This window comes from Doryrhamphus excisus, linkage group LG15 (genome assembly GCF_037039965.1).
Source record: "Doryrhamphus excisus strain RoL-2023G ecotype Guam linkage group LG15, RoL_Dexc_Guam_v1.1, whole genome shotgun sequence".
In the NCBI taxonomy this organism is placed as follows: domain Eukaryota; kingdom Metazoa; phylum Chordata; class Actinopteri; order Syngnathiformes; family Syngnathidae; genus Doryrhamphus; species Doryrhamphus excisus.
In genome coordinates, this window is record NC_136371.1 from 13,152,352 (window position 1) to 13,171,479 (window position 19,128).

The 19,128-nt window shown below is 45.2% G+C and overlaps 1 protein-coding gene across 1 annotated transcript; it reads left to right on the forward strand.

The window, feature by feature from the left end:
* Nucleotides 1–230: 230 nt before the first annotated feature.
* On the forward strand, nt 231–18,771 carry LOC131104074 (uncharacterized). Its single transcript, XM_078796871.1, has 23 exons — nt 231–303; nt 1,585–2,889; nt 2,974–3,126; nt 3,247–3,345; nt 4,520–4,721; nt 6,627–6,689; nt 7,636–7,724; nt 7,809–7,940; nt 8,148–8,255; nt 9,119–9,272; nt 9,367–9,768; nt 12,079–12,123; nt 12,225–12,304; nt 12,372–12,484; nt 12,552–12,735; nt 15,866–15,950; nt 16,017–16,162; nt 16,234–16,324; nt 17,518–17,666; nt 17,751–17,836; nt 17,990–18,059; nt 18,357–18,478; nt 18,564–18,771. The coding sequence occupies exons 1-23, from the start codon at nt 301–303 to the stop codon at nt 18,769–18,771; spliced, it is 4,089 nt and encodes a 1,362-aa protein (XP_078652997.1). The 5' UTR covers nt 231–300.
* The last annotated feature ends 357 nt before the right edge of the window (nt 18,772–19,128 follow it).

Below are 19,128 nucleotides of genomic sequence, written 5' to 3' on the forward strand. Positions count from 1 at the left end.
GGTACCGTGCTACAACGCTGCTAGCATCCCTGCCGCATAAACCCATTGTTAGCGAACGGCTCGGTGAACGCGGCATCGACTTAAGAGCAGCTGTCACTTACAGTGTAGCCATAATAGTTAATGTATATGACCTTAAAACAATGACTGAGAGCATTGATAGTATCAATAGAAAATGGCGCAAAAGGAGGTTTCGATTGAGGGGATGGAGGGGTGGGTTTTGTGGCGGCGGAGGAGGAGGAGGGGGGGGCGGTACCCCCACAGATTGTTGCTTGTTGATTACCCACAAGGAGCGACGCGGCCATGGTAAGTACACGCAGTCTTTTTTTATTTTATTTTTACAGCACTTACAGTTTATTTGGTAAAGACATTAGGCTGTCAACCATATCTATGTAAACACACAATTACAAATAGATCACCATTTTTTGTGTTATGTAACTCGCAATACGCGTTACTTTCACCGTTAGTTTATTCTGTAGAATGAACAACTTTATCTTCTTTCTGATGCATGGTATCCAAGTTATCTCGTTACCATTACCCTGCGCTCCATTGAAATTATATGTTCACTTTCTGCTCATACGCTCCCCATCGATCGCATGGGTGTTGTTTACATCCACCTTAGTGACGACAACAACTTTGCGTTTCGTTCAAAGTTAAATGAACGCCCTCGCAGATGTAATTGTATGTTTTTAGTTAGTGTTAGCACCCAGACGCGTCCCGAGTGGAGCTGTACGATTGTTTTGTTCCATTGTTTGGATCAGGCTTATGTTCCTCGCCATGTTGCCTTGCTGCATTGAATTTCCACGAGGCGCGCACAGCTGACCTGAATTCGTAAGAGTACTTTTTCACAAGGCGCGACACAGCGCGCAATCCGATCCCAAATCAGTTTATATAAAGTGTAGTTCTCATTGAATCTATTGGTTACAATGTTTCCCGCTGCAATGTGATTGGGCAAAATAATCACTTCCGGACTTTATTGATTTCAGTTTCCGGGAAGGGCAGCCTGGCTTCACATTGGCTGTTTTTAAATAAAAATCCTGCAGTTTACTGTAAACTGTTGAATCTGCAGAAGTATTATATACAGAGAAATTGTCTTCATGTAATTGCTGTGAGTAACCAAAACACCCGGATAGTTGTTGCCGCCTTGGTCGCTGTCCCAGCATGCATTGCGCTACCTTGTTTATGAAAAAAATGATTGTGCCTGTTCTTACAAGTTAGTCGATCGTTGTTATTTACTTAAGTAGTTCATTTTATCAACCCATTAGAAAAATAAATACATTGTATATATATATACATATATATATATGTATATATTATACCCTAACTTTCATTCATTCATTATTACATTTTTAAAAATCTGTAAAAAGGTTAAAAACCCGTTATAAAAATAAAGACATTATATGTGTATATATATATAAGTAAGTTGCACAACCCTACAGTATTCACATTGAGATCCATATTTTATGTATTCTCTAACCATGGTAATACAAAGAATCTCGCACCACATTTGTGTAGTGTTGCAGGAATTTTGTGATATTTGCGCAGGACAACCCCTCTAAGGAGCCGTCTTCTCACGTGTGTTCCCAGGAGGCTCCTCACCTCACTCAGGAGATCACTGTGAAGATGGAGGAGCCAGCAACAGAAAAGACCATCGGGCCATGCTGCGACATCATCTCACTGGTATCCGAGGATGAGATGATGGATGTGACAGAAGAGAGTCAAATGAGTGAGGAGCAAAAGAAAGACAGAGTAGACAGGGATGGTTTCTACTTCACTGAGACATTGCTGAGCAGCATGAGAACTTACTGTGAAGGTCAGCTGGGCTTCTCTGACCTTCCCCTGGACACCATCTGGACTCAGGCTCGAGTCAAAGACCTAGCTCGAATGTGTGTGCACTCCCCCTACTGCCTCTATCTCATTGAGATGAGGAAGCTGAAGGTGGAGCAAGGCACCATCCTTGTCTTAGTAGGCTACCTGGACCAGAGCCGAGGGATCCACGTGGTTCGTGTGCTGGGGTCTCTGAAGGTGGCCACTGTCAAGCCCTTCGTCATCCCAGAAGCTTTGGAGAAGTTTCTGAAGGAGACTCTCGGGGCAGCCTTGTCCAACCTGTGTTTGTTTTACAGCAACTGTGACATGTTTGAGTCTTGGCTCAAGTCTCTCAGCCCCTCCGTGATCTCTGTTTGCCGGCTACCTGACATGCTCGGAAAAGCCTGCCTGACGGCCCTCCTAGGCTCCTTTAACGACGTTGTGGACTTTGTGGGAGACATTGACGCCTACTCACGCCACTCCTCAGCTAGCGATGTTCTTAAACTGATCTTTGTGAAGCCTCCCGTGAAAGCTTTTAGTCCCATCTCAGAGAACTTCTTGTTTCTTGTCCGCTCCATACAGAGAGTGGTGGCAAGCTGGGGGGAGCTGATGCAGAATTTAAAAATCTGTGGTAAACAGAACAAAGCCCGGCTGATGGATGCTCATTTCAAGCTGCGGTTCCTGTTCCTCTCCGAGGCTCTGGAGCCTCTCCGAGACCTGGCCACGCAAGGCGGCGGGGCAGACCTGGCCACGGAGCTGCGGCTGGTGTCCGTGCTACTTCGATCCTATGCCGTCGCGCTCCTCCGCCCGCCCGCAGCCGCACGCTTTATCCAAAGGCCTGACGTGTCCCTCCTGCACAACAAAGCAGAGCTGCTCCCCACAGCAGAGGTGACATTTGGCGATGGCGTTCGCGACTACCTACAGACTGTGAACCTAGGAGAAGAGGAGCGTCTCAACTTCCTGAAGGATGTGGCGGCCTTTTACACAGCAGTACTGGAGAGTTTCACACAGAGTATTCCTGAGCGCTTTGGAGACGTGGTGCTGAGGAACATCAATTCAGTACACAAATTCCCAGAAGACGTCGACGTAAGACTTTTTCATGCATTTCACTGTTTGGCACCTTTCAGGACACTTGTGGTCACCTTCCCCTTTCCCCTGCTGGGCTCTCAGTTGTCAGGTCACGTGATCTCAGATATGGGGACGGAGCTGGGTCTCTGTGAGGCGGGTTCTGCTGATGCACGGCAGCTGGAGGATGATTTCCTGACTTTGGTCAAATTGCTGGAGGAGCATCGCAGCAAAGGAGCTACTGACTGTTGGGTCAATGTAGGACCACACACACACACACACACACACACAAAAGCCATTTGTTATCCCTCATGTTCATTTGCATGATATAGACAAAAGTATAGGGCCACTTACATGGAGAGGTGTTATGTTTCCTAGACGTTGGCCGCCATAAGTCCTGGCACTGTGCTACATCGCCTCCTCCTGACCCTGCTGGCCCTGCCAAGCTCTCTGAACATGAAGCAGCTTTTGGTTCAGGTGAGTGACACCGTGACTTGTCTCAATAGGTGCACTTCCGTACTTACACTCTTGCACAGTGTACTGACAGAAGCATTGTTTTTGAGACATTGTCTCAACGTCAAGCTTGTGATTGGTCCTGAAGGAGAGACCAGTGGGCCAATGGGAAGGAAGACTGGAAGGGGACAACAAATAGTGCACTTACAGCCAATTCATTAACGTTACAATCATGGAAAAATGATTCGACCATCCTTGTTGCTTCAGTTTCTTGTTCTTTTTAATACCTGTTGGAACTAAAGGTACGTTTGTAACAATGACAACAAAAACAGCTTATGAGTTTCATTTATGGCAGTACAATACTATAAGCTATTGGGATATTGGTACACAGAAACAATTTTTTTAAACTTTTCGTTCATCATCATTCATCACTGCCAATTCTCCTTCTACTGGGAAGCAAAACCACTGAAGTTGTCTTCTTTGGCATCACACACTTTGTCAGTGTCTCTCTCGTTGTCCCTCGTGGAGTCACTTTTGTCTCGAGGAAAATGAGTTATTTAGCTTGAGCTATTCTTTTCGTCAGCCTTTGGAAACCCATTAGTGGACCGGGCAGTCCAAACATAAGCGGTAGCAAAATCTACATTTGATCAAATTTACTTTTGATGTGACAGAGATCGCTACGAAAGTCTTCTAAACGGGATCCTGCACTCTAAGCATCATTGGTAATGTAGCTTTTAGCCACAAAGTAGTCGCATCACTGTACAAACCGCAGTGGGAAAAAAGTAGCGGCTTATACATCGGAAATTACAGTAGATATCGGCTCTTCAATTGAACTCTTATGAGCAATTGTTTGTTGTCATCACTATATTTGTCCAAACAGATGCATCTTTAGTTGTGCCAGGCTTCAAAATGAACAAGAGACTGAAGAAACAAGGGCGATCCAATCATTTATTTTCCAGGACTGCACAAGCTGCAATTCATGACCAGGTATAACTGCAGAGCACAAGGCCTCAAGAGGCAGGTGATGTGTGAAAGTACAGTATGTACCTTTAGCACGTAGCGCTGGACAGTAGTCGACCGACGGCAAAAATCAGGAAGTGCCTTCACAGCATACTTGAAATGTACTGGTGGAAGTGTTCCTTGTAAGACACATTTAAGATAAAGGAATACATGGATTAGGATGTTTGTTCTCTTGAAGGTTTTCACCAGTGCCAGGGTTCTGATCAGCTGCCAGGGCGCAGAGGAAGTATCCAGAACAACTTCACTCCCACCAAACGGGTGTCCACAAACTCTGCACAGACCGGGGGTCCTGACCGGAATTGGAGAAAAGATTCAGTCGCGTGGAAGGAGTCTATGGGACCTAAGCGATACTGACTCCACAGACACAGACAATTCATCGGGTGAGACTTGTATTGTATTCATGACACAATCAGTCTACTTATTATGGGCATGCACTGCACTGCAGGCCCCCACTGACAGCTGCCAAGCAGCAGTCAATGGGGGTGGGGGGGCTCTGCATAGCAGAGCATCTTATTATGCCTCAAAAGTTTAGCTATTATTAGATCTCAATCTGGGCTGCACGGCGGTCGAGTGGTTAGCGCGCAGACCTCACAGCTAGGAGACCCGAGTTCAATTCCACCCTTGGGCATCTCTGTGTGGCGTTTGCATGATCTCCCCGTGCATGCGTGCAAGAGGGCTGGTATAGGCTCCAGCACCCCCGCGACCCTCGTGAGGATAAGCAGTAGAAAATAAATGAATGAATATCTCAATCTGCCTCTTTTTGTGCGTGTAATGTGGACAAAACCGCAAGAAGGACCCCCACACATGTTAGACCGCCGGAATCGTGACGCTCGAGACTCTGTATTTATTCTTTGGTACACCGGTTCTATTTTTAGAAACACCACATGCCAGAGAAAAACGAGAATGTACAGACTTTTCACAGACTTGTAGCTCAGCCATACGGTCATGTAGAAACGTGATTAATGGCTCATTTTTGAGACAAACTTCTCAACTCTCTTAGTTTTTTCGTTGGATGTTCAGTTTTGGCTCCATCTTCGTCAGAAGGAGGTGTGCACACGCCCCAAATCCACTTTGTCTCTCACTCTGACGGAAGAGCATAGGAGGCTGAAAAATAACTTTTTTGCAAACAACTCCTCCTCCTGGCCACACCGTTTTAGCTAGCTTGATTTCATTTGGTGAAAACTATTTTCCTATGTTTTCGACTCGTCTTATTGCGGTCATTTCTAAACCGATTTGCTAAACAAGCAGATGTATGTGAAGCCAGTCATGGTTGTCTTGTGGTGTCCTTATCTCGAATCGTTTGGCGATAAACTTGTGTTCGACATGAGGGATTCAGCCTTTTCAGTGATTTGTGCTCATTCATTGTCAATATGGCCGCCACCTGCTGCAGTAGAATGGAGTTTACACCTTTTCTCCTTCTCCCCCCAGCCCCTCCCTTTTAAAACGACTGTGTGTCGTCCTGTGCAATTACAATGATTCCCTTCCCAGCCGATACACCTCATGGATCTGCAGCATTTTAGCTAATTTACTCACTAATTTAAAGGCAAATTCACACATGACATGATGAAGGGAGACTATGGGACTGCCTTAACACTTTTGGGTGTTGGTGCTTTCTTGCTCGATGCTACCATACTAACTGTTAGCATTTTAGCAAATTGACTCATGTCTAAAGGCAAATATACACATGGCATGATGTCGGGAGACGATAGGACTGCCTTAACACCTTTGGGACTTGGTGCTTTCTTGCTGGATGCTACCATGCTAACTGTTTGCATGTTAGCATTTTAACTAATTTATTCGTGTCTAAAGGCAAATACACACATGGCATGATGTAGGGACACTATGGGACTGCAGCAACGCTTTTGGGACTTGGTGCTTTCTTGCTAGATGCTTCCATGCTAACTATTAGCATTTTGACTTTATATGCATATCTAAATGAAAATACACACATGGCATGATGTGTGGACACTATGGAACTGCCTTTGTACTTTCACCACCTCGTGCTATCTGGCCAGGTGTCACCATGGTAAATCTTAGCATGTTGGAATTTTGGCTATTTTATTGCTGTTTAAAAGCCTATATGTGCTAACAGTTAGCATGTTAGCTATTTTGCCAAATTCCTCTAGTAATGTATGCACGGCATTGCTCGGCTGCGTTGCACAGCAGACACTGGGCCCGAGGTTCACAGCACAGGTTGCATGCAAACTTTCTGCTGGAATTTTCTAGTTTTAGAATTTGCTATTTTCACAACTAACATTGCTGCATGGTCTTTCTTGTTTGCACAGACTTGATTGACATCACACCACATGTGGAAAGATCACCCAAGGCGAGACATGGGTCCCCTATAGGTAGGTAGGATTATATGCCAGCATTCGTGATTACTCAGCAGTAATATGGCGTTTCCTCCAAATTAAGAACAGGAAGGTCATTGGTCTATGTACAATTTCTGTTTTTGCTGCATCATGCTGTTTCTTATTCCATTGCATAAATTAAGCATTGTCATAAATGAACTACAGGGCAAATACATGGAATGTAAAGCCGCGATGAAACTGTGGATTTTAGATGTAGTATTGTACATTGGTCACTAGGTGTCCCTAATTGTTCAATGGGACAAGCAGCAGACTGACAGAACGACGGGCAATTATAATAATATAATCAACAACACAGTGGACATAATCCAGCTAAAATGCAACTCTGAACCTCTGACGGCACTTCCATGGGTCCAGAGGACATTGATTGCATTCATAAATAAGGAATCCTATTAGTCGGGATTACTGTATGCCTAAATTAGACATTAATTTACACCAAAGTCACCCACACTGTACACAAAACACACAAAGGCCATATAAAATAAAGTCCTAAAAATAAATGAAACAGAAAAAGAAAACAACCTCATACCTTTAACCCTATGGTTGTCTTGCATACTGTAAGGGGCGTTGCAAGGGCAGGAGGAAGTCTCTCTAATGAGACCACTACACATCTTAGCTATCACCATCTATTTCACAGGAGCTGATCCTTTCACATGTCCAAAGATACCTTTCAAAGATACTTTATTCGTGATGGTTGCAGCTGGCAAAAGTGGCATCCTTCCTCAGTGTAGCAACACCGCCGTACGCACGTATCTACTGTTCTTTTTCTTTTTGTACGGTGCTATAATTTAAGGGGATGCGTCGAAACTTACTGGGATGTAACACGAAAGGTTAAACAAGCAGCATCTCTTACAGGTCAGGAGTGGTACTACATCCAATGTTTTCCGATCTATTGCTCTCTTCTCTCTGTTTGTGTGTGTTGCAGGTCTGGGCCAGGTTATACACGTGCTTAGCAGTGAGGACGATAATGTCCAAGTCACCAGCAAGTCCACAAGCTCGACTAGAAAATTCAGCGTAAGATATTTCATGTTAGGATGATAGCATAGCGTACATCAGAACTTAATGTGTGTGTGTGTGTGTGTGTGTGGGTGGGTGCAGGCTGGTGAGCTGGTCTGGGGGCAGTTAGAGAGTTACGCTCTATGGCCAGCTGTGGTCTTATCCTACCAGCAGGATCAGGACTTTCCAGATAGCAAGATGGTGTCGTGGTACGGCCGCTGTATATTTTGTCAGGTGAGTCACACGATCGATCATGTGATCAGGGTAAAGTAGAAATGAGGCGATCGAGGCATTTGTTGGCTTGTGTTCTGCTTTCTGTTCTGTGACCCACTGTGCATGCCTTTTGTCCTGCTCAACGTTACCCGTGTGACCATCTCTGTTTGACCCACTCCATGTGACCTGGGCCGGACGTGATTGTTCATCATTTTGTGCTGGTTCCAGGTGAGCGAGGGCACGCTGAAACCGTTTGGCGACTTCAGAGAGAACTTTTGCCCCCGGTCCTTCAGCATCCTGGACTCGTACAAGAAGGCTATTGAGTTGTCTCTGCAGGTGTGTGTCATCCTATACAACACTGATTCCAATGTCTACTTATTATGATTGCACAATGCTTTATGAAAGTCTTGTTGTATTCTAAAACTTACACTTTATTTCTCCAAAGGATCAACATGATTTGCATAGTTACAAATTGTGTGTAAAAATCCAAGTTCATTCAAGTAAATGTGTACTTTATACAAGGAAGGGCAGACAGTACTGTGGCACATCTATAATTTTACAAGAAAACATATTCCATCCATCTATTCATTTTCTATGCCACTTATCTTCACGAGGGTCGCAGGTATGCTGGAGCCTATCCCAGCTGTCTTTGGGCAACAGGCGGGGTACACCCTGGACTGGTAGAAAATATATTAAAAACAAATAATAACAACAGCAAAAATTGAGAAATCAACAGTAATTTTACAAGTCAAAATATTACGATAAAGTTGGACTGTTATGAGAATAACTGTAATTTTGTGTCATTTCAGCAGTGTGAATTTAAAATATGAAAGAAAAAATATGTTTTTTATTTTCAAAGTAGTAATATTATGATATTATGACAAAATAAAGGTATCATTTTTGGAAGATTATGGGGGAACACAGTTAAGTCCTAATATTTCAATAAGTACATTTACAGACATTTTATTGTTTAAGAAAAAGCCGTAAATTAGGTGTGTTATTGTTCAAAGCATGTGTTATATGGAAGATAAATGTCTAACACATTGGTGGGCAAATCTTAATATTCATTTATTGTTATGAATGTTTTATTTTCTATTGACGCCTCCGCTAATTGTACGACACTGTCGTACAGTTGGGGGTTTGAGCACCATCACTTCATGATGGCCGTCTCACACCGTTTTGGTCTTCCTGTGCATCAGGAGGCAGCTCTGCGCTGTAAGAAGACATTTCCTTCGTCTCCACGTGACCATTATGACATGATGAAGCGGATGTTGGACTGGGCCTTTGGAGGCTTTCAACCCACCGGACCAAATGGATTCAATCCTGTGCACGTCGGGAACGGTACAGACAACGGTACAGACAAAATAATTTTGGAGCTTGTTGTTTAAAGCTTCCTTAGCGATCAACAACATATTTGGTAAATTGTATATCTGTGTCATTGATCCAGGTACGGCAGAGCCAAACATCACACTGCAGGAAAAAAGGAAGAGCCCCGCCCCCAACGTCACAGACGCTGAAGTGAAGGAAGCATGCATCTCCTTGAGCAAGCTGTCGCCACATGACTCCAGCGACCAGTCCACCCCCAAAAGCACGGGAAAGCGTAAAAAGGTGAAGCGGGTTGCGAAGTCCAGCAGAAAACAGGCGGACCAGTGGGACCAAGAGGAGGATGAGTGGGAGAAGGGCAAAGCGGGTCGGAAGACGTCCAATTCAGAGAACGTTTTGAGGAGCTTGATGTTTGACGGTGACCCCTCGGCAGACTATGTGCCCAAGAGGAGATCCTTTGCCAAGTACAATAAGGTCAACCGGTCCACCAGCGCCACATACACTCAGCCGGACCAGAAGCTCAGAGGTGAACTCTCTTCTCTTCCCCAACAATGCTTTCATCCAGAAGTATGGTAACAATCATAGGTCAAGATTAGTTTTCATGGGATTATGGGACAGCAACAGGAAGTTACTGTTGGAGAAGTTAGGAAGTGAGGAACTCACAACACTGATCATGACCCAAGTCCTAACTCCAGCAACAGTAGCCCCTTCAGTGAAACATAAGTCATAATTACAAGAGGAAAATTGCATCCTGCTCCTGGGAACGTCTTTTTCAGTATCAGAATTGAACAGCCTCATGATTCCTTTGTCACGCACTTTGTCAGTCTCCCTCTCTCTTTAGTTGTCACAGTCGGCGGCACTTGAGTCTCAAGGCAAATTAGCCCTTGAGCTTGAGCTGTCCTCTTCATTACGCACCCCAGCTTCTCCAAACCTGTTGCTGATAGTGGATTTTTGTGGGACACTACAAAGAGAGAGACACACTACAAAGAGAGAGACACTATGAGACCTGCAGTCCTACCACCACCTCTCGACCCTCCGCGTCACTCGTTAGCATCCACTTTTTTTCATCTGAGATAATTAAACATCTGCTGTGGTCCAAGAAGTCCAAACACAAGATGGAGTGATTTTACTCTTCATCAAACTTACTTAAGATTTGTCAGATTCATGTGACATACAGTACTCGTGCAACTGTCTAATTCCTGAAGCTGCACTCTGAAGCACCATGGGGACTGTAGTTCCGTTACCATGAATTAACGCCATCACTATAAGCCGAGGCGGCTGATCGGTGCTTTGGCCGTAAGGTGGTCAAGATCCACCCAGAATTCCTTAAGGCCCTGGATGTCATGGCCGTGTCTTGGTTGACACGGCTCTGCAGCATCATGTGGACATCGGGGGCAGACCGGGGTGTGGTGCCCCTTTTTAAGAAGGGTGACCAGAGGGTGTGTTCCAACTATCGTGGAACCACACTCCTCAGCATCCCTGGAAAGGTCTCCTCAGAGGGAAGGAGGATCCGTCCGATAGTTGAAGGCATTGGTGTTCCTCTGGGAATTCTGTGGGTGGTACTCCTGGAATATTGGGTATGGGACCAGCTAATTCATGCTGTTCGTTCCCTGTAGGACTGGTGTCAGAGTTTGGTTCACATTGCCGGCTGTAAGTCGGACCCGTTTCCTGTGAGGGTTTGATTCCGCCAGGCCTGCCCTTTGTCACCCATTCTGTTCCTGACTTTTATGGACAGAATATCCAGGCCCAGACAGGGTGTGGAGGGGTTCTGGTTTGGTGGCTGCTGGATTGGGTCTCTGCAGATGATGTGGTCCTGCCAGCTTCATCGAGCCGTGACCGTCAACTCTCACTGGATTAGTTCACAGCCGAGTGAGAAGCGGCCGGGATGAGGACCAGCATCTCCAAGTCCATGGTTCTCATCCGGAAAAGGGTGGGGTGCCATCTGTCTGGGATGAGATCCTGCCCCAAGGTGAGGAGTTTAAGTACCTCGGGGTGTTGTTCACGAGTGAGAGAAAGATGCAATGTGGTGTGGCGTCTGCAATGATGCACACTCTACATTGGTCCGTTGGGGTGAAGAAAGAGCAAAGTCGAAAGGCAAAGCTCTCAGTTTACCGGTGGATCTATGTTCCTACCCCCACCTATGGTCATGAGCTTTGGGTAGTGACCCAAAGGACGAGACTGCGGATACAATCTGTGAGCTCTCCCTTAGAGATCATCCAGGAGCGACTCGGAGTAGAACCACTACTCCGCATTGAGAGGAGCCAGATGAGGTGGCTTGGGCATCTGGTTAGGATGCCTCCTGGACGTCCAACCGGTAGCAAGACCTTGGGGAAGACCCAGGACACGTTGGAGAGACTATGTCACCCAACTGGCCCAGGAACACTTAAGCATCCGCCGGGAGGAGCTAGACGAAGTGGCCGGGGAGAGGGAAGTCTGGGCCTCCTTGCTTGGGCTGCTGCCCCCGTGACCCGACCTCGGATAAGCGGTAGAAGATGGATGGGTGGCTGGACTATTCTGTTCAACATGCATGTCATAAAATTGTGTCCAAAGAAATGTGAATCTCGTCGGGGTCACCAAATGTGGAGACCTGATTCAGAAGGAGACATGAGTTAAGATAGATAGGTTGAGGATAAATGTTAACGCAATCAAACTTGGTGAATATTGTGGCTCACAAGGTATTGTTTTTTTTTAATGGGCAGCGTTGAAGCATACTACTGCATGTAAACCATACCCAGCAGTTTTTATCGTCATCAGTCTACTGGCTGCTCTACATTTCTCCTTCTTAGTCACTCATGCTGTAGTCCCTGCTGTAGCTAATGGCCATGTTATTTTGCAGAGGAGGCCATTCAGAGTATCTTGGACTTGGACCTAGACATCGAAGGTCAGTGTGTTCTAAAATGCAAGGCTGTCTGCAAGTTCGGGGTGAAGAATTCTGCACTTGATATGACTTGTGGTTGTGGGACCCATCATGTACCTCTGCAGACTTCTGTTTGTGTTGTGGATTGGAAACTGTGGAGATCTTCCATCCTCTGTTCAAAGGAGGTCTCTGCTCGGAGTGCAAGGTAAGGAAGCACCTCTCGCTCCTCTGCGAAGGAGCAGCTGTATGACTCAAAACTTGGTTGCTCACAGGACAACTTCACAGAGACCTTGTATCGTTACGATGACGATGGCTACCAGTCCTACTGCACCATCTGCTGCTACGGCATGGAGGTCCTCCTGTGCGGCAACGATGGCTGCTGCAGGTGCGCTTGCTCGTCTGCCCTTTCCTTCCTTTCAGCCCACTGACAGCCTTCTTGTCTTTTCACCAAGGTCCTACTGTGAAGACTGTCTGGACATCCTGGTAGGTCACGGGACGTTTGATTCGCTCAAGGATGTCGACCCGTGGATCTGCTACCTGTGCCAGGACCACCGAGCCCACAGGGCCCTCATTCCCAGAGAGGACTGGAGCATTCAGGTCCAGCAGTTTTTCGCCAATAACAGCGCCATGGAGTTTGTGAGTTGCATCTTTTTTTTGGCCTGTTATAATTCAAAGAGAAAAGAAATGTTCAACAAATTGTGCTTATTCTTCAACTAAATTAAGCATTTTCAATCCCAAAAATGGCTCATGAAATAAAATATAAATACAAGGAAGACGTGATCGGCAGAAGCAACATTTATTGTGAGTGATAACATAATAATCATAATATCGTAATAACACGGGCTACTTTTGGGGCCACAATCCACGACAAGCTAAAACTGGGAACACAAATATTGTGACACACACCAACAGGAGTTTTAGTCACGTCTTAAATGGCTTTATTTACTATTGCAGTGTCTACTATGTTGGGTAATATGAGTATAAAGCCATGTAAAGCCGCCATTACAAAAAACACGATCAGACCATAGCCACCACAGGAAGTATGCTGTGCAGACACAAACAAGGAACTGCCCATGTGTGAGTATGCCATCTTATTTATGTCTATCATGTCATTGTTTCTCTGGCTTTACAGTCCCTGACAAAAGTCTTGTCGCTTATCCAAGTTGTAGGAACAACAAATAATAACTTGACTTGTAGTTGCTCAATTGGAATCAGAAATGACTTATATGAAAGGCAAAGCCCTCTAGATTATGCTTTTTATATCAAAATAAAGTTTTGTACCATTCATTGAGTTTTATCATTTAATTAGGACATAAAGGTCAGATTTTGCTTGGACAAAAGTCTTGTCGCATACAAAAAAATGTAGAAATAATACATATACTTAATTTTGAATACACAAATATGCTACAATAACATCAGAACATAAAGTCATTGTACCTTGGAAAAAAGAATTAATATTGTGTATGGCTTCCATGAGCTTGGAGGACTGCATCCATACGTCTTGGCAATGACTCAAATAACTTATTGATGAAGTCATCTGGAATGGCCAAGAAAGCAGTCTTGCAGGACTCCCAGAGTTCATCAGGATTTTTTGGCTTCATCTTCCAAGTCTCCTCCTTCATCTTACCCCAAACTTGACTGTTTTCTGGGTGAATCTTGGGTCCATGCGGGTTATACTGCAGAAGACCTGTTGGAACCCGCATGGACCCAAGATTCACCCAGAAAACAGTCAAGTTTGGTGGAGGAAAAATCATGGTTTTGGGATACATCCAGTATGGGGGTGTACGACAGATCTGCAGAGTGGATGGCAACATCAACAGCCTGAAATATCAAGAAATTCTCGCTGCCCATTACATTCCAAACCACAAGAAAGGGCAAATTCTGCAGCAGGATGGCGCTCCTTCTCATACTTCAACCTCCACATCCAAGTTCCTGAAAGCCAAGAATGTCAAGGTGCTCCAGGATTGGCCAGCCCAGTCGCCAGACATGAACATTATTGAGCATGTCTGGGGTAAGATGAAGGAGGAGGCTTGGAAGATGAAGCCGAAAAATCCTGATGAACTCTGGGAGTCCTGCAAGACTGCTTTCTTGGCCATTCCAGATGACTTCATCAATAAGTTATTTGAGTCATTGCCAAGACGTATGGATGCAGTCCTCCAAGCTCATGGAAGCCATACACAATATTAATTCTTTTTTCCAAGGTACAATGACTTTATGTTCTGATGTTATTGTAGCATATTTGTGTATTCAAAATTAAGTATATGTATTATTTCTAAATTTTTTTGTATGCGACAAGACTTTTGTCCAAGCAAAATCTGACCTTTATGTCCTAATTAAATGATAAAACTCAATGAATGGTACAAAACTTTATTTTGATATAAAAAGCATTATCTAGAGGGCTTTGCCTTTCATATAAGAGCCCGCATACTTCTTTCTGGCTCTCGGGATAGTGAAAAGACCGGCATGTTGTGAGCGTAGGTTTCTAGACGGAGCATAGGGTACAATTAGGTCAACCAGAAAAAAAGGTGCCAACCCATGTAATATTTTGTAAACCAGAAGCAGTACCTTAAAGTCACATCTTAAATGAAAATGAAATATGGTCACACTTACGTGTCCTTGTAAGAAGTCGCGCTGCAGCATTTTGTACTAACTGCAAGCTTTTGAGACTCGCCATTGGAAGACCAGAAAGCAGTACATTACAGTAGTCAAGGCGAGACGTGACAAATGCATGGACTAGGGTCTCTGCATCAGAAGTGGATAGGTCGTATCTTCGCAATATTGCGAAGATGAAAAAATGCTGTTTTAGTAACATTCTTAATGTGCTTATGAAAGGATAGAGTCGGGTCCAATATCACACCCAGATTTTTCACCTTGTCACTTTGGGAAATTATGCTATTATCAAAACTCAGAGTGGTGTCCTTAAACAGGCGGCTCTGTTTAGCGGGGCCGATGATCAACATCTCAGTTTTATCAGGGTTCAAGAGTAAAAAGTTACAGGACATCCAATGTTCAAGATCAATGAGACAAGCCTCCAAATTAGAGCAGTCCTGTGGGTCAGTTAACTTTAGTGGGACATATAGCTGAGTGTCATCAGCATAAGAGTGAAAGCTAATCTTATGATTGTGGATGATGTCGCCAAGCGGCAACATGTAAATGTTAAACAAAAGAGGGCCGAGCACTGAACCTTGTGGAACTCCACAAGTGACACCACAGAACTCTGAAGTCATATCATCACAAACGACACGATGCGTCCGATCCTCAAGATAAGATCTAAACCAAGAGAGTACCGGACCAGTAACACCAATATATGTTTGAAGGCGTTCCAGTAGGATAGAGTGATCGACAGTGTCGAAAGCAGCACTGAGATCAAGTAATAACAATATTGTAGATGTGTCACAGTCCATAGATAGAAGAAGATCATTTGTCACTTTTGCAAGGGCTGATTCAGTGGAGTGGTTCATCCCGAAACCAGACTGAAAAGGTTCAAAAAGATCACCCAAAGCCATGTGATCATTGAGCTGTTGTGCTACAATTCTTTCAAGGATCTTGGACAGAAATGGGAGGTTAGACACCGGCCTATAGTGGGAAATACTCCCGGGGTCAAGGGTTGGTTTTTTCAGCAGGGGTCGAATCACTGCAGTCTGAGGATTTCATTATTGCCATCCGGGGAGGAAGCAGGGCTAGATTTACACGACAGTGTCCAAGCGACTTCCGTGTGTTCCACTTTAATTTCTACCTTTCCTTGACCTGTGACCTTTCTTTCCAGGAGCCCCACCGTGTTTACCCATCGATCCCTGCCAACCTACGCAAACCCCTCCGAGTTCTTTCGCTTTTTGACGGCATTGGCACAGGTCAGCTTTTGTCCAATGGCATTTGTGTTATATGTTTCTCCTGACAAATTCATCGTTGCATTGCAGGCTACTTGGTGTTGAAGGAGCTCGGCTTTAAAATAGAGACCTATGTCGCCTCCGAGATTTGTGAGGATTCCATCGCCATTGCGACGGTCAACCACGACAGGAAGATCAAACACATTGGTGACACCCGCGATATCACCAAGCAGCTCGTATGAGCACACATACTATAAAGTTTATTGAAATGTTGGGCCGCACGGAATCAAATTACACTTTTTTGCAGATCGAGGAGTGGGGTCCGTTTGACCTGCTGATTGGTGGGAGCCCCTGTAACGACCTCTCCATCGTCAACCCAAACAGGAAAGGAATCTACGGTCAGTGATTGATGAGCAGCCATGTTTCCTTCTTTGATGTCCTCTCGGTACCCAAAGTGGGAGCTGCGTCCCAGTTGGTGCTCTTTCCTACTTACACTCTCCGTCGCTCGGAGATAAGGGGATTCATATCACCACGTGGAGCGATACAATGCGAAACCATTCTGTAACTTAAAATTGATTCAGGAACTTTTTGGACAAAAATTCAACCTGCGTGACAGTAAAATAAGTACCTGGATACTGGCAAGCCTTCCTACAGGCCCACTGTTTTTTCTTAAAGGGGGCCTATTATGCTCATGTTTCTAGCCTTGTATTGAGTTGTGGACTCCTGCTGCTACACAGAAAACTTTCTAGATCTTCCAGAATCTGTGCCTATTCCAGCCGTATTTCCTTGGATTTGTGCTTCCCACCTAAACGGTCTGTTTTGGTTCATTCCACCCATTGTCTAAACAGCAACGCCACAGCATAAACAACACATAAAATGGTTGTTTTACATAAAAAACATGTATTGACAAACATACACCATGAACTAGTTACTGTTGTCCCATTTGCATCTGAACTGTGTGTGTGTGTGTGTGTGCATGCGTGTTATGCTTTAATATTTCCCTTCAATGCCTAACCTCCTTCACACAACATGGCGATGCCTTTTCACTTCCTGGTTGCTGCGGCGGGCAGGCCGAGTTCTTATAAATTGCACTCTGCCACCTGTGGCTGTTTTTTCACCTTCAAACTGTACCAAACATGATCTCTTCTATTGTGGAGCTGCATCATCACCTCTTTGTTTTACTCAAAAAACGTCTCTGGGGAGCGAAAGCCCACATCCATATTATGCCTGCCATGCTTAAATCCAATGTTTTATTTCCCAATATGCATTCAATCGATTGATTACCTTTCAATCAATATATGTTGTCCGGAATGGAAACTTAGAGACCACGGATCAATGTAGTGGTATCGTAGGAATGTACTGTAAATCCATGTGGTGGATGAATGGTTACACACCTGCACTGAGAAGTATAGATGTTGCACCCAAAGCAGTCCAAATCGTGTCTCATGGTACAGTTGAATCAATACATTTAACAAGAGTATAGTTTAGTTTGACCTAGCACAATGACCACATTGGATTTGGTTTAGTTGGAAAACTCACAACATCTGTCGAGCTAAAAAAAAGCACAAAGTAAGATTCTTCCCTTCTCCAGAGGGCTCCGGAAGGCTCTTCTTCGACTACTACCGCATCCTGCAGCTGCTGAAGCCCAAAGAAGAAGACAACAGGCCGTTCTTCTGGCTCTTTGAGAACGTGGTCTTCATGAACGTGCACGACAAAGTCAACATCTGCCGCTTCCTCGAGGTTCCTCTCTCCACACCGTCTCCTTATCCATGTTCTCTCTCTCTCTCCTCCATTTGGGATTACACTCGCTTTCTTGTCTGACAGTGCAACCCGGTCCTGGTGGACGCCGTCACAGTCAGCCCAGCCCACCGAGCTCGTTACTTCTGGGGGAACATCCCGGGCATGAGCAGGTGAGTCCACTTACTCCTTTAATGCCGACTTCCTTTTCACCCTGGTTTGGTGCTTGGCTTCTCAGCTCAAAAGGACACGAGATAAGGTGACACATTTCTCATACCTTGTCTATTCAAAGTAAGAGGTCAACTGTACCCTCTTGTTTCCGTCAGGCCCACCGCAGCCTCCCAAAGCGACAAGCTACATCTCCAGGACTGTTTGGAGGTCGGCAGGGAAGCCAGGGTCAGTGAGTCCACACATGGCTTCATGAGAGTCTTCATGGCGTAGTCTCAGCGGGTCTGGGCCCATTTCACACCTAAAGTGTGGCAGGTTTGGCTAGTGGGAGTGGGCTGAGACGTGCACCAGAGGGGTGAGGTGGGCCTGACCGCGGCAGGGTTGCATGCACGTGCACTTCCACTGTGCAGCAAGTTAAAAAGTTTTTTAACCTACTGTATATCACACAGCTTCCTATCATATCTACGAGTGCTGCGTTTGGACACCCCTGGCGTGAACTGTGGGCTCTTTGTTTGATCCTTCCAGGTCACCAAAGTGAGAACCATCACCTCAAACATCAACTCTTTGAAGCAGGGCAAAAGTTGCTCTCTACTTCCTGTCCTCTGTAACGGCAAAGAGGACAACCTGTGGATCACAGAGCTTGAAAAGTAGGACCTGTGTGCGTGTGTGTGTGGGTGTGTGTGAGACACAAGAGTGACGAGACGATCTCTGCTCTGTCTGATCCTTCACCAGGATCTTCGGCTTCCCTAAACACTATACGGACGTGAGGAACATGAGCCGCCTAAAGAGGCAGAAGGTTCTGGGCAAGTCCTGGAGCGTCCCCGTCATTCGACACCTTTTGGCTCCACTCAAGGACTACTTTGCCTGTGAGGAACTCACTCCTCTGACCAGCGTGTCCAGCGCCTGTGTCCCCTCGCCTTCCTTCTCCCCCCTCAGGTAGAAGACGCTTGGTTGCAGCGAGCTTGGTTTTTTTTGTACAGGTTTGTGTCACCACCATATGACTTTCCACGTGAGAAACAACAACCATATTTGTTGTTGCATGATCAGGCTTTTCCATCACTTACATGTACATTTGTATGTTCTCAGGGAAGACAAACCATGTCATTTTTTGGGGCACCATTGACGTTCTGTTGACCCCCTGAAGAGCAAAGTCATTACAAGTGACTGGGTCAACTGTACACAATGGATACTACAGTGTATCTTTTTTTTGTCTTCTAATATGGGAAGGCCTAGAGTCGTCCTTTGTTGCTGTTTCCCCTTAATATCACCATGCAAGCAAAAGGAACTATTTAAACTA